General features: G+C 40.5%; 1 protein-coding gene across 1 annotated transcript; it reads left to right on the plus strand.

Annotated features, from left to right (window-relative positions):
* The first annotated feature begins 3,527 nt into the window (after nt 1-3,527).
* On the plus strand, nt 3,528-4,876 carry LOC103544602 (disintegrin and metalloproteinase domain-containing protein 21-like). The gene is given in 4 exon segments (XM_070594623.1): nt 3,528-3,792; nt 3,795-4,037; nt 4,040-4,305; nt 4,307-4,876. Coding segments are annotated over 4 exon segments (1,344 nt in total).
* The last annotated feature ends 19,630 nt before the right edge of the window (nt 4,877-24,506 follow it).

Genomic DNA, 24,506 nt, shown 5'->3' on the forward strand with positions numbered 1-24,506 from the left:
TTTCGTTGGTTCGGGTCCTGGGCGCGGACATGGCACTGCTCATCAAGCCATGCTGGGGCGGCGTCCCACATGCCACAACTAGAAGCACCCACAACAAAGAATATACAACTATGTACTGGGGGGCTTTGGGGAGAAAAAGGAAAAGAATTTAAAAAAACTTTAAAAAAATAGCATTGAGGTCTTCTGGGTCCTGAAAAGATACAGTAAACACTCTTATTCCCATTGCTCCTACTCAGTATAGGTTACAACACTATACTTGATACATAAAACAAACATAAGGTTTGGAAAGGTGGAGCAAAGAATATAGACCAGCTAGGGACACTGGGACCTAAGGAACAACATGGTGGTGATTTCTCTGCATTTTCTTTACCCTCATTGCAGTCTGGAGAAGCCTGCAACCCTGAAATGAAACAGATGCAGCCAAAAAGAAAAAGAGCCCCAAGACAAGTTTTCTCTTTCTAGCCAATGGGCCAAGAAATGAGCAGTTTGCCAAGACAGAAAACTTTCAGAAAATAACCATCCTACTCCAGCCAAATGTCATGGGAAAATTGCACCTCTGCATGCATCCTCATCAGCAAAGGCAACATGGTGGGGCTTAGACTTCCAATATCATCCAGTTCTAATGAGGTACTTCATCCTCCTCATTGGAGTGATGAAAGAGAAGCTCAAAATAGAGTTCTGGGACTTGCATTCTCACCATGTAGTAATGAGGCCCCCGTTCCACAATGTTAGTGGAGGTCGGTTGGGCAGCAGTAATCAGGCATCCTTCAACCTCCCAGCCGGGGTGGTATCAGCAGAGGCCAAGGAGGGGGAAATTAACTTCTACTCCTTAACAGTATCAGGATTCCCTTGGCATGTCAACAGAAACTGAGTGGAGAATCCGGACATCTACTACCATCTAGCAATAGTGATGCTTTTCTTCTTCTGCTAGTGCAAAGCCAGAGGGGGCCTGACAGTTGAATAAGATCTAGATCCTCAAAATATGACACCCAAAATGTTCAGAATCCTCCCTTGTCATGCGCACTTGTCATACAAAGAACTAGGAAAGTTTCAGCTTGAATGAGAAAAGATAACAGACGCCAACTCCTTGATGATGCAGATATTGGAATTATCTGATAAGGATTTTGAAGGAGCCATCATGAAAATGCTCCCATGAGCAATGACAAATATGATTGTAACAACTGGAAAAAATAAAAAACTTGCAGAAAAGGAAAGTCTCGCCAAAGAAATGCAAGATATAAAAAACAAAATGATGGAAATTTTATAACTAAAAAGTACAAAAGCCAAAGCCAGAAAGTCACTGGATGGGCTCAACAACAAAATAGAGGCAATAATCAGTGCACTCGAATGTAGAGAAGAAGTTATTGTAAAATCTGAGAAGCACAGAGAAAATAGACTGGAGAAAATATGAAGAGCCTCTGGGTCTTGTAGGACTATCACAGGAGATCTAACATTCATGTTATCACAGTCACAGGAGAGGAGAATAGGCAGAGCCAAAAAGTACTCAAAAAAATAATGGCTGAAGATTTCTCAAATTTGGCAAAAGTCATAGCCTACAGATTCAAGAAGCTGAGGGAATCAAAAACAGGATATACCCAAAGAAATCCATGTCAAGACACATCATAATCACAATTTTGAAAGCAGAAGACAAAGGAAAAATCTTGAAAGTGCTTGGAAAGCAACAACATCTTGCCCAATCTTACCCATAGGGGAAAACTGTTTGAAAGACAGCAGATTTCTCATTAGGACCCACAGAGCCCAGAAGGAAGTAGCAAAATATTTCACAGGAGTTTAAAAACTGTCAATCCAGAATTTTCTCTCCAGTGAAAATATACATCAACAATGAAGAGGAAATCGAGACATTCTCAGATGAAGGAACACTAATAATTTGTCACCAGCAGACCTGCTGAAAACAGTGGTTAAAGAAAATTCTTGAAACAGAAAAGAAATTATAAAACAAGAAATCTTGCAACATCAGGAAGGAAAAAGGACAATGAAAGAGTCAAAATATGGGGAAATACAATGGAATTTCCTTTTTCTCTTGAATTTTCTAAATTATGTTTGATAGCCGAAGAAAAATTATATTGTCTAATGTAGTTCTCAGTGTATATAGAGGGAATATTTAAGACAATTATGCTATAAGGGGATAGCAAAGGGTTTTAAGGGAACTAAGATTTCTAGGCTTCATTTGAATGAGAAATATTTTCAGAATGAAAACCACAGAAGGCAAAAAAACACAAAACCACACAACAACAGAAGAGTGGAAGGCAAATAAAGAAACAAAGAACCAGAGCAATTAACAGAAAAAAATTATAAATATGGTAGATATTAATCAATTATATCAATAATCACTTTAAATGTGAATGGTCCAAATATGCTAATTGAAAGACAGAAACTATCATGGGGTCGGCCCAGTGGCTTAGTGGTTAAGTTCAGTGCACTCGGCTTTGGTGGCCTGGGTTCATGGGTTTGGATCCCAGGTATGGACCTACACCACTCATCAAGCCATGCTGTGGAGGTGACCCACATACAAAATAACAGGAAGATTGGCACAATGTTAGCTCAGGGCCAATCTCCTTCAAGCAAAAAGAGGATGATTGGCAACAGATGTTAGCTTATGGCCAATCTTCCTCACCAAAAAAAAAAAAAAAGACAGAAATTGTCAGAGTGTATAAAATACAAGACCCAAGTATATATTGTCTACAAGAAACCTGCTTTAAATATAAAGATACAGATTATGAGTAAAAGGATCATGCTAACATGAATGAAAAGTATGCTGGAGTAGCTATATTAATTTCTGACAAACTGGACTTCAGAGCAAGGAAAATGTTCAGAGATAGAAAGGAGCATTGAATAATGATGAAGTCAAGACGTAACAGGAAGACATAACAATCCCTAACGTGTATGTGCCTAACAACAGGATGGCAAAATACTTAATGTGAAAAATGATAACCCTGCAAGAAGAAATTGACAAATGCACTATTATATTTGGAGACATCAACAACTCTCTATCAGTAACTGGTAGATTCAGCAAGAAGAGAATCAGTAAGGAAGGATATAGCTGAACTCAACAGCACCATCAATCAACTGGATGTAATTGACATTTATAGAACACTTTAAAAACAACAGAATACACATTCTTCTGAAACTCACACGAAACATTTACCAAACAGAACATGTCCTGGGGCCTAAAACCTACCCTAACAAATTTCAAAGACTGGAAATCATACAACTTATCAAAATTCGTGGGATGCAGCAAAAGCAATGTTTGGGAAAATGTATAACACTAGTTGCATATATTATAAAAGGAGAAATATCCAAAATAAATTATAAACTACCTAATTTAATCCAAAGTAAGAAGAAGAGAAGGGATAATGAAAATTAGAGTAGAAACTAGTGAAATTGAAAACAGGAAATTAATAGAGATAATCAATGAAACCAAATGCTGTTTCTTTGAAAATATCAATAAAATGGATAAACTTTTACCCAAGCTAAAAACAAAAAGGAAGAGAGAGATCAAAATAAGCATGGAACAGGTTCTGGAGAATTTCTCTCAGTAGAAACGAATCAGTCTTTCCCAGCTACAGGATGATGCTGCACATATTTTCATAAAAAATTCACTTATAATTGTACTTGGTATAGACTATGTTGCAGGAATATGTCATCCTCCTATTGATTGTGGCGTTAATAATTTCCAAGGAGACCCCTGGTCTCTTTTTGCCATCACAGTGGTCCGTGAGTTAGGTCATACTTTGGGTATGCAACACGATGAAGAAGTCTGTGTGGACAAGGTGGTTGCATCATGAATGCTGTCAGAGCGCCTGCGGAGAGATTCACCAATTGTAGTTATGCAGATTTTACAAAGACCACTTTAAACCAGGGATCATGTCTGCACAGTCCTCCAAGTCCAGGGGAAGTCTTTATGCTGAAGCGCTGTGGGAACAGCGTGGTTGAAGGAGAAGAGGAATGTGACTGTGGATCTATAAAGCAGTGTGAGCAAGATCCCTGTTGCCTGTTGAACTGCGCTCTGAGGCCTGGGCTGCTTGTGCTTTTGGGCTTTGTTGCCAAGACTGCAAGTGCATGCCATCAGGGGAACTCTGTAGACATCAGGTCAACGAATGCGACCTTCCAGAGTGGTGTAATGGGACATCCCATCAGTGCCCAGAAGATGGATATGTGCAGGATGGGATTCCTTGTAGTGACAGTGCTTACTGTTATCAAAAGAGATGTAACAACCATGATGAGCAGTGCAGGGAGATTTTTGGTGAAGGTGCACAGAGTGCATCTCAGAATTGCTATAAAGAAAATCAACTCGCAGGGAAGCCATTTTGGCCACTGTGGTGTAAATGGCACGACATACCTAAAATGTAATACCTCAGATATCTTTTGTGGGAGAGTTCAATGTGAGAATGTGGGAGATATTCCCCACCTGAGAGATCACTCTGCTTTGCGGCACAGTCACATCAATGGTGTCACCTGCTGGAGTATTGGCTACCATTCAGGGATGGACATGCCAGATGTTGGTGAAGTGAAAGATGGCACCATGTGTGGTCCAGGAAAGATCTGCATACGCAAGAAGTGTGTCAGTCTGTCTCTCCTGTCACAAGTCTGCCTGCCTGAGACCTGCAACATGAAAGGGATCTGCAATAATAAACATCACTGCCATTGCACCTATGGGTGGTCCCCACCCTACTGCCTGCACAGAGGCTATGGAAGTAGTGTTGACAGTGGCCCAGCATCTGTCAGAAGAGGAGTTTTCTTGCCACTCATTGTGATTCTTAGTTTGTCTGTTTTTCTTTTACTGTTGACTGCTTTATTTATGCACCATAGAAAACACTTTGGTCCCAAGGAGACTAAGGCTCACTCTTCAGGATAAGAAAATACCTCTAATTTGACATCCTGTGCATTATTAAGTTTTAGTCTCTTGGCAATAGAAGTGTACTACCTGTCTAAAACTGAGCACATTTCTGACAGTTTACAAACAAATGCAGAGAACTTCCCTTCTGTCAGTATCAGAAACATTGCCATCAAGCAAAGGCATTTGCTAACATCCTCGTATCTACAGTTCATGGTTGTAAGTAGCAAAGAAAGCTCCATTTCCCCCCTGAATTGGTTCCCCTTGTGTTTCTTGAGCACAGATATGACTCATGGGAAAGGCAGGAGACAGACATGTGAGGACCCAGGAATGAGTTTTGCCTCTCTTTGTTTACTCCCAAAGTAACTTCTCAAAGGTGCAGAGGATGTATTTCTTGTTGTCGACATAATTGATTTCATTTGTCAGCAGTTGGGTACGTGTGTGATTTGGGACGGGATTGGGATTTGGAATCATGGAAATGTTTTCCCAACGATATGCATAGAACAAGCAGAAACTGCAGGTTCACACCATCAGGGGAAGTCTATAGACATCAGGTCAATGAACGTGACTTCCAGAGTAGTGCAATAGGACATCCCATCAGTGACCAGAAGGTGGACATGTGCACAACGGGATTCCCTGTAGTGACAGTGTCTACTGCTATCAAAAGAGATGTAATAAAGTTGGGAAAATTACTTAAATTTTCTAACATTCTTCTCCAAAATCGGAAAAGGAGCATGATAATAATGCTTGTCCCACCCAACCTCTTGGGTTTATCTGGTAATGGAAAGAGAGGAAGAAATGAATTCTTGTTAAAGTGTAAGCAAATTGTTGTTTGTTTAATAAAATCTCCTGACCCTGTTCCTACTGTGCTTCCTGGCTAAGCTTGTCTGCTCTAACTCTTCACCTTAGTTTGGCAGTATGGGTATCCTCTTGGAGGATTTGCTTTGAATACCAGAATATAATCTCCATGAAGGCAGGGTTCCTTTTATCTGTTTTGCTCACTGTTGTATTCCAACACCTAGAACAGTGCCTAAAGCACAATAAATATCTGATTGAAGTAATTAATTTGAATAGATTACTAATTGCATAAAATTAATTAGGAAAAGTAAAAATAAGACTTTGGTCCTCTTTTTGAAACTGCTGCAGCTCTTGCTCAAAATTGAACTTTGAATATTTAAAATATGTGTATTGTAATGCTCCCTTTGGTACTTGCCCTTCACCAGTGTCTTTGTCCCCAGTTTGTCTTCTCCTCAGTCTATTCTCAGCGTTTGGGGTAATCCTGTCTCTTGTAAACACATATCTAATCAGATATCCCCTATATATCTTCCCAATAACTTCTGAATGCCACTCTTTGTACGCTGTGTCAAATGACCTTTTTGATATCATTTTCCATTATGCTTTGCACACTTTGCATCCTCTGGCTATTTTCTGTTTTGAATATACTTGACTGTGTCTTGTCTCTGTACATCTGTACATGCAATTCCCATCCCCCAAATGCTATTTACCACCTTCCCTCACCCCCTTGCCCTAGAAAACTCCAATTTTTTTCTCTCAATGAAGATTAAACATCAAATCTTTGGAAAGGCATTTCCTTGTGAAATGTTAGGTGTTCCACTTGTGTGCTCCTGTCACTTTGTGGTCATCCCTTTGATGCACTCTAGGAATAGATGAAGAGAGAGGTGAACAATGTACCAGCCAGGGATAGAAAGAAGAAAGGCCATCTAGTGGAGCCAATGAAACATGGAAGCATGAACCAAGACAATCTGATTAAACTTGGTTTTAAAAGACAAATCAGAGAAAGAGTCACATGTTTTAAGTATACACGTCCATATGGAGACAAAAGGCAACTGCTCCAAGTTATTCTCTTTTGAATATGCTTTTTGTAAAAAGAAAAAACAAGTTAAATTTGACTATAGTCAAATTTATCAATCAATTCTTCATATTTACTGGGTTTTATATTTTTCTTTGAGATTACTTTGAGAGAATCCTTTTTATTTTCTGGGATTATGTTGGCTTCAGTATTAATGCTTAAATCTGGAATTTATTTTGCTGTAAGGAATGAAATGGGAATCCAGCCATGTTTTTTCAAATGGCTAGCCAGTTGTCCCAATACTCTTTATTGAATAAGCCATTGTTCGCTGCTTTACTGGTAAATTCAGATTTTGTATTATATTTTAAAGCTAGCTTGTTAGAGTCACATTATTTTACTTGTAAATTTTTACAAGAAGCTGTACTTTTTGCAATATTTCTAATTGTAGGAAAAGCTGCATTGTTATTTTATGTTGGTTGAGTTAATTAGGGCTGGATCAGTCAAATACAGTAGTCCTCCCCTTATCCGAGGGTGTACGTTCCAAGACCCCCAGTGGTACATTCCAAGACCCCCATCCTGAAACCCTGGACAGCACAGAACCCTATAGACTACATTTTTTTCTATACATACATATCCATGATAAAGTTTAATTTATAAATTCGGCATAGTGATATCGACCCTGATATCAGTTTCCCCACATTAAACCCAGCATATATGAGGTTAAAACCAAAACGCTCATTCCCTGCTTACTCTCTGGCTTCCTGGCTCCAGAATCCACTCTCCTCCATGGAGAAAGACACCATCAAGGACAAGCACCTGGATCATCTCCTCCCCACAAAGAGATACAGGTTGGTGGGAAAGCTGCTGACCAGCAAGGTCACGGGCTCCCTCCTCTCTGCGAGTGTCTCAAGACCAAAGACAGGCTGGTGGGAAAGCTCCAACCAGCAAGGCCATATGCTCCCCCTCCTCTACCTAAAACCCCAAATAAAAATCCTTCCTTTTAGCTTTTTGGGAAATTTGGGATTTCAGCGTTAGCTGCCCTCTCTCCTTGCTCAGTGCTGTGCAAAAATAAAATTCCTACTTTCTTCCACCACACCCAGTGTCAGAGGTTGGCTTGCTGTGCAACGGGTGAGCAAACTCACTTCAGGTTCGGTAACAATTTGGCGACGCAGACGGGACAATGTCCTGGGTGGACGTCTCACCTGTGGCACACTGGCCTCTGGCTAAAGGCCTCTCTTGGAAACTGTCCTGCAGGTGCCTGAGCCCCTTGTCTCAGGGACAGCCCCAAGCGACTGGCTGCTAACCAGACGTCGTTGGCCCACAGCACTTTTGCTTTGGTGGTGGAAGAAACTAGGTTTAGGACTTCGGAAGACGTCTCTTGTAAGTAGCTGGTAGTTTTTGTTTTTGTCTTTGTGTTAACCTTTTCCAACAGGAAAGGCTGAAAATAATGGGTACCTTGGCAGCCCTCTGGGCTCCATTTGTTTTGAAGTCACCGCGATGCCCTGGCCAAACTTTGGTAAGTCCCCCAGGTGTGCACAACCAAGGTCTCTTGTCCTTGCTCATTTGGGAAGATCTGCATGGTGGATCTTCATTTGTTGGGCGCACACCGAGTGTTGGACACGGACTGAGCTGGGACTAGAAGCACTTTGGTTTTCGGTTTTGGTCTTTGTTTTGGCTTCTGTTTGTGGCCGAGGATTTTTGGGAATGCGCACTTGTTTGGTATTTGTTGTTGTCTGTCTGTTTATCTGTCCTTTTAAAAGTGTTAACATGGGAGGTGCTGCATTTATTCCATCTAAGAGCCCCTTGGGAAAAACTTTGGCTGATGGTCAACCTATAGCTATAAGGCAATGTCTAAAGAGGGATGCTTTTCTTTTGTAACACCACGTGGCCACAATATTCTTTAGACTCTGGAGAGACAAAAATGGCCAAACGATGGATCCTCAAGTTGGGAAACTTTTTAGAGAGCTCTTATGGTAAACAACTATTTTATTGGTACCTATGGAAAGACCAAATTAAGAGGAAACTATAATGACTAGTCTTAAGAACTTAATCAAACTTGGGGTCTCAGCTTCTCGTAGTCTTACAGATGCTAATAAAAATGTTAAGTTAACAAAGAGAAATCAGAAAGGGAAGAGTCACAGGACTCATCCCAATGGGATAAATGGAACAGATATAAATGAAGTTAAAACAAAGGTTGTAACAAAACACTGCTTAAGGTTGGATGGGCTAAAGGGACCCCCCCATTTGCTCCCCAACATTAAAGGACATCAGACAAATCTGTTCTATTTACCCCAGTTGGAAAAATTTAAAAGGTCAGGAGGCAAAAATCAGAGTGAGAAACCTGACCAACAATTGTTTGGGGCCACAGTTAGGCTACTAAGATTAATAAGACTATAAAGATTAAAGTATTTAAGCTAATAATATATGAAGAGGTTATGTCAACATTGCCTGGATGTTTTCTTTGGGAATAAATGTTATGTCTAACTGGGAATGCTTCCGCTGAACAATATTGTAATACCAAAACTTATTAATAAAATTCTAATGTAAAGTATAATTAAAAGTATAAGCATTAGTAAAACTAAGATAAAGTTTTGTAAAAATTGATATATTTAAACAGGCGAATTTCAGTTCACCCAAACTGATGTATGCAATTGGAAAAGCCAGCGCAAAAACTGGGAGCCTGTTTTAATCTTTTGAGGCTTCTAAATAAAATTAGAAATGCTTTACTGCCTCTTTAAGAGAAAATAATTAAATAATTAAACATGCCAGCAGCCAACCCAAATCTGCCTCTTTTGTCTACTCTCCTGCTGAGCTTCCCAGCAAGGTGAGCTTTGCTTCAACTCCCCCAAAATTCCTGATCTAAAATTGAACAAGTGAAAATAAGTAAACTTCTGAGATAATTTGGAATTGTAATGGCCATTCTGAAAACCTGTTTCAGAAGAGGATTCAAAATCTCTCATAATGGAATGCAGTCTTTAATGAATATGCAAAAACTTCTAAGAGACAAAGTTATTTAACATGATACAAAATGATCTTTGATGAATGAAAGCCTGTTTAAGGTTACTGTTTTCATTTAAAATGAACATGTCCTCAAAGTTATCAGCATTGGCTATAATGCAGACATACAGCCTGGGTTTACTGTTCAAATGAGCTCATGTCATGTCTGTTACAAAATTTATCAGCAAAACTTGTAACTCAGTATAATAGCTAATTTTATTTAATGTCTCATGGAGTTTTTGTAGACGATCTAAATATGATTGTTAAGAACAGGTAAACTAAATAAATGTAAAAAAATAAAAGTTTTTGGAAAAACTTTTTAACAATAATTATATGTATAATAATTATATTATAATATACGTACTTAAAACAGCTGAGGATGGTAGTTAACTGCTGTAATGTCACTTGAAGTTTTTAAGAGTAATTATTAAAACTGGGTAAGAGTTTTAAGTACAATAATTATGTTTTATAGTCTGCATACTTAAAAAACAGCTTCCAAAATCTTTTTGGAAACAAATTTTATAGCTTTACTAAGTTAAATTAAATAATAACAGTTTATTGGGTATCTAGATCATTTCCACATAAGATAAAATATTAAAAAAATTAAAGGTTAAATACTAAGCATATATTTATCTGCCTCTGGTTTCTTATATCAAATAGACTGAAAAGTGCTTAGGTTTACTGATAAACAGGTTTTATATATGCTGAGAAATTTTCTATGAGAAAACATATATTTCTAAAAGGTCTATATACAGGGAAAGTAAAATATATGTTTTCAGTAAAAAGATATAAAGAACGGAAATATTTTTGTTTCTTGAGTTGAGAAAGATAAATTTGTCCTAAAGTGCTGGACAAATTCTGAATGTAAAAAAGTAACCAAAGGTTTGTAAAAATAAAGCCCTAAAGAGATTCATGTATGGTCAAGTTGGCCAGGATTAAAGTAAATCCAATTAAGTAAATAAAGTTATATGTCAAAAGTAACCAGGTACAAAATTAAAACTTGGTTTCCTCTTTCTTAAAAGGTTAATTTTCGTAAATTTTTAATCTGCTCTTGATGAAAAAAATTAGAAAAAGGCTTTTTTTTTTTTTTTACTATTTTAACTCTGTTTCCCTTGGCTATTTCTGTTGTCACTTTGAATAGATACCTGAGCATGGTTTTGCAGCGAGCTTTGTTTCCTATCTGAACAAATGTTTTAAAGCTTTTAATATTTTTGACAAGCTTCCCCCCACACACAAATATTCAAGTCTTAAATAAAAGCTTTCTTTTGACCTGGAAGAGGAGGGAGAGTTTCTCTGGGGATTTTCAGAGGGCCCCTGGGACTTCTCGGAGAAATTTGCTCTCTTCCTATAAGAAAAGAATGCTAAACTAATAGGGCTTATTTTTCATGTTAAATTACATGAGAAGCATTGTCAAATAAGTAATGATAAACTTTCTTAAATGGTATTATATAAATGAGTATTATTGATATAAATATTTAAAAAATTATCTGATCTGTTCTGATTGTCAGCTATAATCCTGGTTATTATCTCAAAATGTTACATATCACAGACATGGTCAAATGTCTTTGTCAGTTACCATTTTTAAATGTTTTGTTATTTATAAACAGTGGCTGTTTCACTTTGATGTTTTTAAAAATATGTTTCATCTTCAGAGAAATTCATGCAAATGACTCTGACACTCTAAAATACAGGTTTTGAATAAGCGTTCAGATTGTAAAACTAAACTAGGTAAAAATTACAGAACTCCAACAGAGAAACTGATGACCTCACAAACTGCTGACAGAAGATTAAGATCAAGAACCAATTACACAGGACAGAATAAACTGATAGGGATGATTACAATTTTTTATGACTTTTTCATTGAGATATTGCTGATTTTTGATGTTTTGCTTTTTTTTGGAGTTAAGAAAATTTTTTCTCTATTCTCTTAAAGAACTATGACTTACAGCAATTCATAAACAAAATCGAAGCATTTGTCTTTTCCTCCCTATCTGAGCCCTCCAAAATGGAAAAACCCCTGATGAGTAAGTATTCTTCTTCTCATGGCAATATAATTGTTTGCATAAGTTCCATAAGCATCTGTTCTTTTAACAGGACACAATTGGAAAGACTGGTTATATTACCAAGGCTTTGACTGGAACATCATATTTAAAAAAACATACGGGCTTGGATATATAACAAGACAGCTTTTGAGGAATGAAGGTTGACATTCTGGACTAAAACCACTTGGAAATATTGGCCTGGTACTGTGCTTATGGATTCTGTAACCTGGTAAGGTTGAGCAAAGAATGTCGCTCCCTCTGGCAGGTACAAGGAACCTCAGTATTTTGGGGAACCTCACGAAGAGAGGAATTCACCCAAATCTGTAGATACTGCAGACAGAATCTGATAACAGGTCCTTTGCTTGGCTTTCCTCGAGAGGCCTTTAAAGTTCAACCTGAGATTCCTTATAAGGTTCCAGCAAAGCAGATTTAAAAGAGCCTATATGATCAATGATTATTCTTGCTGTACTTATGTAAATAATTATGCCAAATTTATTAAAACTAGACATTGTAGGGGGGGAGAAGATCCAAGATGGCGCCGTGAGTAGTCCTCTTTGTCTCTCGCCCTTCGAGTCTACAATTATTTGGACACTTATCGCTTGACAAAGGATATCCAGACAGCATCTCAGGACGTCTGAGACACCCACGCGACTATACATCGGAAGGCGGATGGACTTTCCTCCGGGAGGATGTGGAAATAGGTGAAAACTCTCCGACCCCGACGGGCAGCCTAGTACCCGCAAGCGGCTTTCTTCCAACGGACGCCCCCAGAGGATCCACACACATCTAGGGCAGGAGCGAGAACACAACAGAGGAGCGACGGTGGAAACAGGTGACCAGAACCCTACCTAAACCCCCCGCAATTACTCCTAAACGCAGAGGGAAACTTTGGAGTTGCACACCTGAGCCCACGGGAAGAGTCTCTCCCCGCCATTGGCGGGGAGACCCAGCCTGGTGCTCGGGGCGCCCGGAGGGTCCCAGAGAGAGTCACGGAGGGTATGGAGGTCTCCCAGCTGCCGTTGCCCGCCCCGTGGGACTAGGGATTGCCGGAGATCTCGGAGAGGACCGGGGCTGGGGGAACTTTCAAAGGCCAGTTCTGCGACCCGGAGGGGAAGCGCCAGAGCTCCGCCCGGGCAGCAGACAAAACTCTCTGTGTGCCGTTAGCAGAGAGGCCACGCTGAGCATTCACGGCTCTGGGAGAGGCCTGGAGAGAAGTCCAGAGGGCGGGGTGACCCCCAGCTGCCGTTGCCCGCCCCGTGAGACTAGGGATTGCCGGAGATCTCGGAGAAGACTGGGGTGGGAGAGAGTTCCAGAGACCCAGCTTAGTAGCCTAGGGGGAAACTCTACAGGCTCACAGCAGCCTTAGGGAAAGCCTCTGCACAGCATCAGTAGAAGGCACCCAGCCGCCAGCCACAAGGCTGGAAGACCCCAGGGCAAAAGCAGCATAGCTAGGTGTACTAACCACAGACTGTAGAAGATGCCAATAGCTCTCCTGCGACCCATAGAGGACAAGTGAGATTCGGTGGGTGCCGACAGCAACGGAGCGACAAATATAAGTGATCCCACCCCTGGCTGCTGGAAAAGCCCATAACACCGTTGCAGACCCCAAGGAGAGAGCACATCTAGGTGGGCTGCAACAGTAGGCACCTGCAGCCTGAAGCCCCCCTGTGACGGCCCCCACGGCAGAGGAGGGAATCCAAAGGGCCACTGTGGCTACGAAGAGGGGCCCAGGCCCAGTTAGCAACTACGGACAGGGTTCCTGGTTGGTGAAGTATAAACAGCTGCTCCCCCAACCGCAGCAGCTGAAACAAGTGAAAGGAGCAACTAAACTCTATCTCCATGCGGAGGCACAAATCAACAACATCAAGCAATATGAAAAAATACATTAAATCTCCAGAACAGAAAGAAAGTAACAAATACACAGAAAACAATCCCAAAGAAAATGAGATATATAACCTAAATGATGATGACTTCAAAACAGCCATCATTAAGATTCTCAATGAGTTAAGAGAGAATTCTGACCGTCAACTCAACGAGTTCAGGAGCTATGTCACAAAAGAGTTTGATACGATAAAGAAGAACCAAACAGAAATATTGGAAATGAAGAACACAATAGAGGAGATTAAGAAAAATCTAGATGCTCTGAACAGTAGGGCCGATAATATGGAGGAAAGAATTAGCAATTTGGAAGATGGCAACATAGAATTGTTGCAGGCAGAGGAGGAGAGAGAAGCAAGACTTAAAAGAAATGAAGAAACTCTCCGAGAATTATCAGACACAATTAGGAGATGCAACGTAAGGATTATAGGTATACCAGAGGGAGAAGAGAAGGAGAAAGGGGCAGAAAACCTATTCAAAGAAATAATGGCTGAGAACTTCCCAAATCTGGTGAGGGAGATGGATCTTCAGGTGACAGAAGCCAATAGATCTCCAAACTTTATCAATGCAAGAAGACCAACTCCACGGCATATAGTAGTGAAGCTAGCAAAAGTCAACGACAAGGAGAAAATATTAAGGACAGCCAGGCAAAAGAAACTAACCTACAAAGGAACCCCCATCAGGCTATCAGCAGATTTCTCAGCAGAAACTTTACAGGCTAGAAGAGAGTGGAATGATATATTCAAAAATCTGAAGGACAAAAATCTACAGCCGAGAATTCTCTACCCAGCGAAAATATCCTTCAAATACGATGGAGAAATAAAAACTTTCCCAGATAAACAAAAATTAAGGGAGTTCATTGCCACAAAACCTCCTCTTCAGGAAATCCTCAGGAAAACCCTCATTCCTGAAAAATCCAAAATAGGAAAGGGGCTACAAAACCAAGAGCAGAGGAGATAAGTAGAAGGACAACAACAGAGAGTAGCAGCTCTACATCAGAACAGATTAAACCATGGGACGAGAAACAAAGGAAACTGGAGAAAACTGGAAAACAAGACACAAAATGGTAGTGGTAGGCCCCCACGTCTCAATAATCACTCTAAATGTAAATGGATTGAACTCCCCAATCAAAAGACACAGAGTGGCAGGATGGATCAAAGAACAAGATCCAACAATATGCTGCCTCCAGGAAACACACCTCAGCCCCAAAGACAAACACAGACTCAGAGTGAAGGGATGGAGAACAATACTCCAAGCTAATAATGAACAAAAGAAAGCAGGTGTCACTATACTAATATCAGACAAGGTAGATTTCAAAGCAAAACAGATAAAGAAAGATAAAGAGGGACAGTATATAATGATAAAAGGGACTCTCCACCAAGAAGACATAACACTTATAAATATATACGCACCCAACACAGGAGCACCAAAATTTGTAAAGCAACTCTTAATAGAACTAAAAGAAGACATCAACAACAATACAATAATAGTAGGGGACCTCAACACACCATTAACACCAATGGACAGAACATCCAGACAGAAAATCAACAAGGAAATAATAGAATTAAATCAAAAATTAGACCAGATGGACTTAATAGATATATATAGAACACTTCATCCAAAAACAGCAGGTTACACATTCTTCTCAAGTGCACATGGAACATTCTCAAGGATTGACCATATTTTGGGAACCAAAGCAAACATCAATAAATACAAGAGAGTTGAAATAATATCAAGCATCTTTTCTGATCATAACGCTATTAAACTAGAAATCAACTACAAGAAAAAAGCAGAGAAAGGTGCAAAAATGTGGAGACTAAACAACGCGCTTCTCAACAAACAATGGATCATTGAAGAAATTAAAGAAGAAATCAAATATTATCTGGAGACAAATGAAAATGAGAACACGACATACCAAATCATTTGGGATGCAGCAAAAGCAGTCCTAAGAGGGAAATTCATCGCAATACAGGCTCACCTCACTAAACAAGAAAAAGCTCATGTAAGCAACCTCAAACGACACCTAACAGAACTAGAAAAAGAAGAACAAACAAAGCCCAGAGTCAGTAGAAGGAGGGAAATAATAAAAATAAGAGCAGAAATAAACGACATTGAAACAAAAAAGACAATAGAAAGGATCAATGAAACAAAGAGTTGGTTCTTCGAAAGAATTAACAAAATTGACAAACCCCTAGCCAGACTCACCAAGAAAAGAAGAGAGAAATCGCAAATTAATAAAATCAGGAATGACAGAGGAGAAATCACAACAGATACCAATGAAATACAAGAGATCATAAGAGAATACTATGAAAAACTATATGCCAACAAATTGAACAACCTGGAAGAAATGGACAAATTCCTAGACTCCTACAATCTCCCCAAACTGAATCAGGAAGAAATGGAGAATCTGAATAGACCAATCACAAGTAAGGAAATAGAAACGGTAATCAAAAACCTCCCCAAAAACAAGAGTCCAGGACCAGACGGCTTCTCTGGAGAATTCTACCAAACATTCAAAGAAGACTTAATACCTATTCTCCTCAAACTGTTCCAGAAAATTGAGAAAGATGGAGAACTCCCTAACACATTCTATGAAGCCAACATCATCCTGATCCCCAAACCTGACAAGGACAACACAAAGAAGGAGAACTACAGGCCGATATCACTGATGAACATAGATGCAAAAATCCTCAACAAAATTTTGGCAAACCGATTACAGCAATACATCAAAAAGATTATACACCATGATCAAGTGGGATTTATACCAGGGACACAGGGATGGTTCAACATCCGCAAGTCAATCAACGTGATACACCACATCAACAAAATGAAAAACAAAAACCACATGATCATCTCAATAGATGCAGAGAAAGCATTCGACAAGATCCAACACCCATTTATGATAAAAACCCTCAGTAAAATGGGTATAGAAGGAAAGTACCTCAACATAATAAAGGCCATATATGATAGACCCACAGCCAACATCATACTCAATGGACAAAAGCTGAAAGCCATCCCTCTGAGGACAGGAACAAGACAAGGGTGCCCACTTTCACCACTCCTATTCAACATAGTACTGGAGGTGCTGGCCAGAGCAATTCGGCAGGAAAAAGAAATAAAAGGAATCCAAATAGGTAACGAAGAAGTAAAACTCTCGTTGTTTGCAGACGACATGATCTTATACATAGAAAACCCCAAAGAATCCACAGAAAAACTATTAAAAATAATCAACAACTACAGCAAAGTAGCAGGGTATAAAATTAACGTGCATAAATCAGTAGCATTTCTATACACTAACAATAAACTAACAGAAAAAGAACTCAAGAACTCTATCCCATTCACAATCGCAACGAAAAGAATAAAATACCTTGGGATAAACTTAACCAAGGAAGTGAAGGATCTATACAATGAAAACTACAAGACTTTCTTGAAAGAAATAGGCGATGACATAAAGAGATGGAAAAACATTCCTTGCACATGGATTGGAAGAATAAACATAGTTAAAATGTCCACACTACCTAAAGCAATATACAGATTCAATGCTATCCCAATCAGAATCCCAAGAACATTCTTCACAGAAATTGAACAAACAATCCTAAAATTCATATGGGGGAACAAAAGACCGCGAATTGCTAAAGCAATCCTGAGCAAGAAAAACAAAGCCGGCGGAATCACAATCCCCGATTTCAAAACATACTACAAAGCTACAGTGATCAAAACAGCATGGTACTGGTACAAAAACAGGTCCACAGATCAATGGAACAGAATTGAAAGCCCAGAGATAAAACCACACATCTATGGACAGCTAATCTTCGACAAAGGAGCAGAGGGCCTACAATGGAGAAAAGAAAGTCTCTTCAACAAATGGTGCTGGGAAAACTGGACAGCCACATGCAAAAGATTGAAAATTGACCATTCTTTTTCACCACACACCAAAATAAACTCAAAATGGATCAAAGACCTAAAGATTAGGTCTGAGACAATAAGTCTTTTGGAAGAGAATATAGGCAGTACACTCTTTGACATCAGTTTCAAAAGAATCTTTTCGGACACTGTAACTCCTCAGTTGAGGGAAACAATAGAAAGAATAAACAAATGGGACTTCATCAGACTAAAGAGCTTCTTCAAGGCAAGGGAAAACAGGATTGAAACAAAAAAACAGCTCACTAATTGGGAAAAAATATTTACAAGCCACTTATCCGACAAAGGGTTAATCTCCATAATATACAAAGAACTCACACTGCTTAACAACAAAAAAACAAACAAGCCGATCAAAAAATGGGCAGAGGACATGAACAGACATTTCTCAAAAGAAGATATGAATATGGCCAATAGACACATGAAAAGATGTTCATCATCGCTAATCATCAGGGAAATGCAAATCAAAACTACACTAAGATATCACCTTACCCCCGTTAGATTGGCAAAAACATCCAAAACCAAGAACGACAAATGTTGGAGAGGTTGTGGAGAAAGAGGAACCCTCATACACTGTTGGTGGGAATGCAAACTGGTACAGCCACTATGGAAAACAGTATGGAGATTTCTCAAAAAGTTAAAAATAGAAATACCCTATGACCCAGCCATCCCATTACTGGGTATCTATCCTAAGAACCTGATATCAGATATCTCAAGAGTCTGCTGCACCCCTATGTTCATCGCAGCATTATTTACAATAGCCAAGACGTGGAACCAGCCTACATGCCCAGAAACTGATGATTGGATAAAGAAGATGTGGTATATATACACAATGGAATACTACTCAGCCATAAAAAAAGACGAAATTGGCCCATTCACAACAACGTGGATGGACCTCGAGGGCATTATGTTAAGCGAAATAAGTCAGTCAGAGAAAGACGAACTCTATATGACTCCACTCATAGGTGGAAATTAGTATATTGAGAAGGAGATCTGATCGGTGGTTACCAGGGAAAAGGGGGGGTGGGGGGAGGGTACGGAGGGGGAAGTGGTGTACCCACAACATGACTAACAAAAATGTACAACTGAAATCTCACAAGGTTGTAATCTATCATAACATTAATTAAAAAAAAACACAAAAACTAGACATTGTACAAACCAATTAGTCTTAATTTGGCTATGTCTAGTGAAGTTGAGAGTGATTTTAGGGAGGAAGATTATGTTTCAATAGAAACTGTAATACACGTTTATAGATATTGGATTTTAGTTTTTTCAATTCTCTTTGAAATTTTTGTTTTACTTCTGCTAACTCACTGGATCTTGAATTCTTCTAGTCTCCTGAAATATCTGGCTAAAAATCTCCAAACTAACATTTTCAGGGGTTTTTTTCCCCATTATTTTCATATAGAGTCATTGAAAACTAAATCTGCCCTTTTTCCTAAAGCCTTACAAACTGAAGCTGGAGGACCTAATATAAACTTAAGAGAGATTCATGTCTACTGCTGTGTAAGCCACTCAAAAAGCTACCTGAATGCCCAATGACACCATCAGAGACATTTCAAACTGCAAAAGATGCTTCGACCCTGACTTCTAGGAATCTTGATTAGCTGCCCCCTGGGCTCAGAAACTGGTTTGTAATTTGCTCCAACCATTAACCTTGTTTTCCTCTTTTTGTTTCTCTAGAAAAACTTCTTATTAAATACCTGGTTACTAACTTACATGATACAGGCCCACCTTCAGGAGCCCACCAGCATCACTGCCTTATTAAAAGACTGGTTCAATGAGATGAAACGACCTATGCCCCATTTCAGCAGGAATTAGCTAGATCGATCACTGCCCCAAATCCCTCAAGATTGAGGGATGGACATAAAATAGGGAGGAGTTGATATCGACCCTGATATCAGTTTTCCCACATTAAACCCAGCATATATGAGGTTAAAACCAAAATACTCAATTCCCTGCTTACGCTCTGGCTTCCTGGCTCCAGAATCCACTATCCTCCATGGAAACAGACACCATCAAGGACAAGCACCTAGATCATCTCCTCCCCGCAAAGAGATACAGGTTGGTGGGAAAGCTGCTGACCAGCAAGGTCACGGGCTCCCTCCTCTCTGCGAGTGTCTCAAGGCCAAAGACAGACTGGTGGGAAAGCTCCAACCAGCAAGCCCATATGCCCCCCCTCCCCTACCTAAAACCCCAAATAAAAACCCTTCTTTTTAGCTTTTTGAGGAGTTTGGGATTGCAGCGTTAGCTGCCCTCTCTCCTTGCTCAGTGCTGTGCAAAAATAAAATTCCTACTTTCGTCCACCACACCCAGTGTCAGACATTGGCTTGCTGTGCAATGGGTGAGTGAACTCACTTCAGGTTTGGTAACAAAAGTAAGAGATTAACAACAATAACTAATAATAAAATAGAACAATTATAACAATACACTATAATAAAAGTTACTGTAGATCTTAGCAACCTCAGCATATGATTTTTTTCTTTTCTTATTGAGGACTTTTACCTTTTCACTGAAAGAAAGCACTTTATGGTTTCTCTTTGGTATAACCGAATTGCCAGCATCATTACTCTTGCGCTTTGGGGCCATTATTAAGTAAAGTAAGGGTTACTTGACCACAAGCACCGTGATTACCGCAACAGTTGCTCAGACAATGGAGAGTGCTACTAACGCGCGGGTAGCATATACAACATGCATACACCAGACAAAGGGACGATTCACGTCCCAGGCGGGACAGAGCAGGGAGGTGTGAGATTTCACCACGCTAATCAGAATGGCATGCAATTTAAAACTTATGAATTGCTTATTTCTGGAATTTTCCATTTAACGTTTTTGGATGGGAGTTGACCATGGTCAACTGAAACCATGGTAAGTGAAAAAACAGATAAGCGGAGACTACTGTATATCAAGATTAGGAGATAGAACTAACTTCCTTATACGAAACATAGAGTCTTACCTACTGTTTTAATTTGGGCTCCTCAAAAAGCAGACACTGAGACCAGGATTTAGGTGGAGTTAGTTTTTTTGGAAAGTACAAAAAAGAGTATATTAATGAGGAAGTCTCCATTGTGGGCTACTGGGGTCATCCCCTGTGGACTCTCTAAGAAGTCATGTGAAACACGCCTCAGAATATTTCTCCTTGGTACGGGAGAAAGTTGTCAGGAAGAGAAGTGAGATACAACACTTGAAGCAGAAATCTGTCAGAGCACGGAAATTGTCTACTGCAGCTGCCAGTGAACTCAGGTGGGACAAGGGGATGGAGGGTGGGCCATCAGCATCTACTGTACCCAGTTTCCCTAGAAAACAGAGCTTGAGGCAAAGATTAAATGCAAAGGTACCTTCTGCATACTGGTCACAATTCCTATAGACACTAACGGCTTTCTACTTCACAGGAGTGTGCTTGGCTCATTCATGGAGCAGGCTGGCAGCAAGAAGAAGTTAATACATCTGGAAACAACTCTTAAACAATGAGAGATGTTTTGTGAATAAACCTCACAGCTTCCACAATCCTCATGGGACAATTCAGAGGTGTCTGACAGTGTGTCTCAGAGAGTCCACAATAGAACTGTGTCCTGGTTGTTGCTCACATGGTCACACAGCCATTAATGTATGCTTGATTTGCTTTTACCCCTTTCTTGTCACAGTTTTCCACTCCTTCACCATGCACTCACATCTTGGGATTACATCCCAAATAAACTGCTCAGACTCAAATCCTTGTCTCAGGGTGTGTGTCTGACAGTTGGTAACAGAAGTGTTCCTTAAAAGGCAGATCCATGGGATGTGAGATTTTAGAACTGGATCAGTCACTTGTTCGATGGCAACTAGGACTCACAGTTACAGACAGAGAATTTGTGGCAACTGGTGTGCTGCAACATCACCAACTAAGACTCTCATTTGTGGTATGTTAGGATGAGGTATAGATGGAAGTGGCGCCCTGGCTTATACAATAGCTCTAGTGTTTGAATTAGAGATATGAGAATTATGAAGTTAGTTAACTGCTGAAGAAGCCGTGAAGAGAGAAAATGACAGACTCAGGTCAAATAACTTGGGCATGGTGTGAAAGTCATAAGACATCCATGACAATGTTTCAAAAGAATCTCATCTCACAGACTGTGCTGCAAATAAGACAAGATTTGTCATAAATGTGAAGAATTATAAAGATACTGAATTTAGAGCTCTGGTATGTTTCCTGTGTAAAAATCAGAGGTTCATTAGGGAAGAAGTATTATCCTGAGATTCTGAATGAGGACATTTGAGTGGATGCATTTGAAAACTTGAATCCTGAGATTCTCATGGACACTCTGGGCCAGCAGAACTCACTTGTTACCCCTTGTTAGAAGAGAGCAGCCTCTCATTGTCTGGTGACCATGCTTCATGAAAGATTATGCTTATCTTCCTGAAGATCTGTTCTTAATTTCCCCCCATTGCATCTAGACCAATAACTAGGCTCAGTCTTCAAAATGGCCCAAAGGGGGATAATGCTGACCTTAGTATGAGAGGAACTGGATCATTGATCAAGAAAGCTTTGGAAGCTAATATGTGCCATCAGGAGCCAGGAGAATAGATATAGGAATAGATTCTGAGGCTACCGGGTTAGGGGAAATAGAATATATGATTATACAGGGAAAAGCCTTTTAATAAGGTGGTGGTCAGGATTTAATATTCTTTCAAAAATGCCCAGTGCTTATCCTACGATGCTGCTGGAATTATTGCATCTTTGAGGCTTGGAAATGTTGATAGACGACAATAATTGAGGTGGAAATGTTAGCACCACTTTGACAGAGAAGTGTATTAGGGGGTGAGAATATACAGGGAAGGCATGTTAGAATGGATTTATTAGAAAAGATCAGACAAACCACCACTGACCCTGTTTCTCTGGAGATCCTAGAGGACACCGTCTTTACTCAAGCAGTAAGAAATGCACTAGTCAGAGCAAAGTAGACATCACTGGAGCCTCAATGGTGGCTGTGTTTGTAGGCCGGGGTTGATGGCAGGACATGGTGCTTTAGAACCGGGCTCCCTAGTATCAGCGAAAGTGATAATATTCCAGAACAGTAGAAAAAAGTTGGTCCTTGACTGTTACAAACAAAGTTGGCATAATTACCATAATGGACAATAAGACTGGAATGGCAAACACTGGGCCCTGATCTAAGTGTATTTGCAGCCATGTCTCATAGAGTTGGGTCCTCCTAGGGATGAGATAGGTGAGCAGGCAATTAGGGCATTTATTATCTTATACAAGCAAAAGCTGGTCATCCGTAAACTGATGCCAACTTCTGCGGTGGGTATCTCTTATCCATTTCAGACCTGAGACAGCTCAATCACTGACCTATTGCCAATTGAAGGAGAGACCAGATATGTTTCAGGAAGTACCCTGCAATGTCACCACAAATATATACGATAAATATTCCCCTGCATAGAGATCTCATGAAGATGGCGGCTTAGGCAGACTCTGAACTCACCTCCTCCCACAAACACAACGAGGTTACAACTATTATTGGAAAATTACCCTGGAGAGAAAACTGAAAACTGGATATAAAGAACCCCCACAAGGGACAGTACTGACTGAGGCAGAAATTCCTTCTGGAGAGAAAGAAAGCAACCTTGAAGAGCTGCAGGGCTTCACAGCCAGCCAGGCAGGAGCCACCCTAACATATGCAGACTTCTCTGGAGAAGTGGGGAGCCTAGAGGGAACATCTTACCACTATAACCATCCTTGAAACTCAGCACAACTGAGACGACTGTCCTACTATCTGGCTTCATGGGCTAGTAACTGCAACAGGGGAATACCCCCAGAAAAGCTATCGGGCAAAAGCCAAAAACGCAGCTCTTAAAGGGCCCAAACACGAATTCACCCATCTCAGAGAACAACGTAAAATCACCAAAAAGAAAGCTGCACAGTCCTTTGGTGAAAAGAGACTCACCTGGTAGGCTCTAGGTGCATCTCAAGAAAGGTGAGGCCTCTCTAGAGACTGAGACATTGGTGGTGGCCATTGGTGTGACCTAGTACAGGCATGCTGACACAGACCCTGGCAGACGCCATTGAAGTTGTTCCCATGGCCTGTTAGCCCAGGGGTCTGCCACACCCACTAGAGTGCAGATTTAATCCACTACACCCAGAGCAGACAGCTGGCCCTAGGGACTAGCTCCGCCCAACAGCAAGCCCTCAGGCTACTTGTTAGCCCGCATAGATGGGTGCCTTGATCCTCTACAAGCAGGTGAGTGTGTCCACCTCTGTGGGGCAGGGCCTGTGTGAGGACGAGGTGAACTTGGAATGTGTTGGTGGAGAGGTGGGGGCCTCTGCAGTGGGGCAACTAGGTATGTTCTAGGGAGTCAGGACGTGTGCATGGACCAGGGCTATGTTGACAGTGTGTGTGGACCTGTGGGGGTGGGGCTTATTGGTGGCAGAAGACCTGTGCTTCACAAACAGCCACAAAGAGGATTGGTCCCACCTTCCAAAGCCTGAAACAACTGGGTGCTCCTGTACCTGGGGCCAGCCTCACTGAGCTGCAATCCTAAGAGAGCTGACAACAGCTTTGCCAGTCTGAGGCCTAGAGCAACTGTAAGCCCCTGAGCCTAGCAACCAGCCTTAGGATACCTACTCAATTAACAGGAAAACTGCAACAGGAGTGTGCAATTAGACCTGTAGCCAATGGTGTTGGGGCTCCCCAAATCTGATTTACAGACAGACAGCCAGCCAGGGAAGGAAAGACTAGGCTCCCTGGGTACTTGAAGTAACAGCAACCCTGCCACAGCATAAGGACACAAGTAGCCTACAGAGGGGTCACTCCTGGATCATTTTTCTGGTGAGGAGAGGCAAGCACACTGCTGGGTCTCCAAAGGCATGGCTTACGCAAGACCACTTTTCCAAGATCAGGAGATATAGCCGATTCACCTAATACATAGATTTAAGCACAGAGAAAGAGGTAAAATGAGAAGGCCAAGGAACAGTTTCCAAGCAAGGGAACAGGGCAAAACCCCAGACAAAGAACTAAATGAAACAGAA

The sequence above is a fragment of the Equus przewalskii genome, chromosome 25 (assembly GCF_037783145.1).
Source record: "Equus przewalskii isolate Varuska chromosome 25, EquPr2, whole genome shotgun sequence".
In the NCBI taxonomy this organism is placed as follows: Eukaryota; Metazoa; Chordata; class Mammalia; order Perissodactyla; family Equidae; genus Equus; species Equus przewalskii.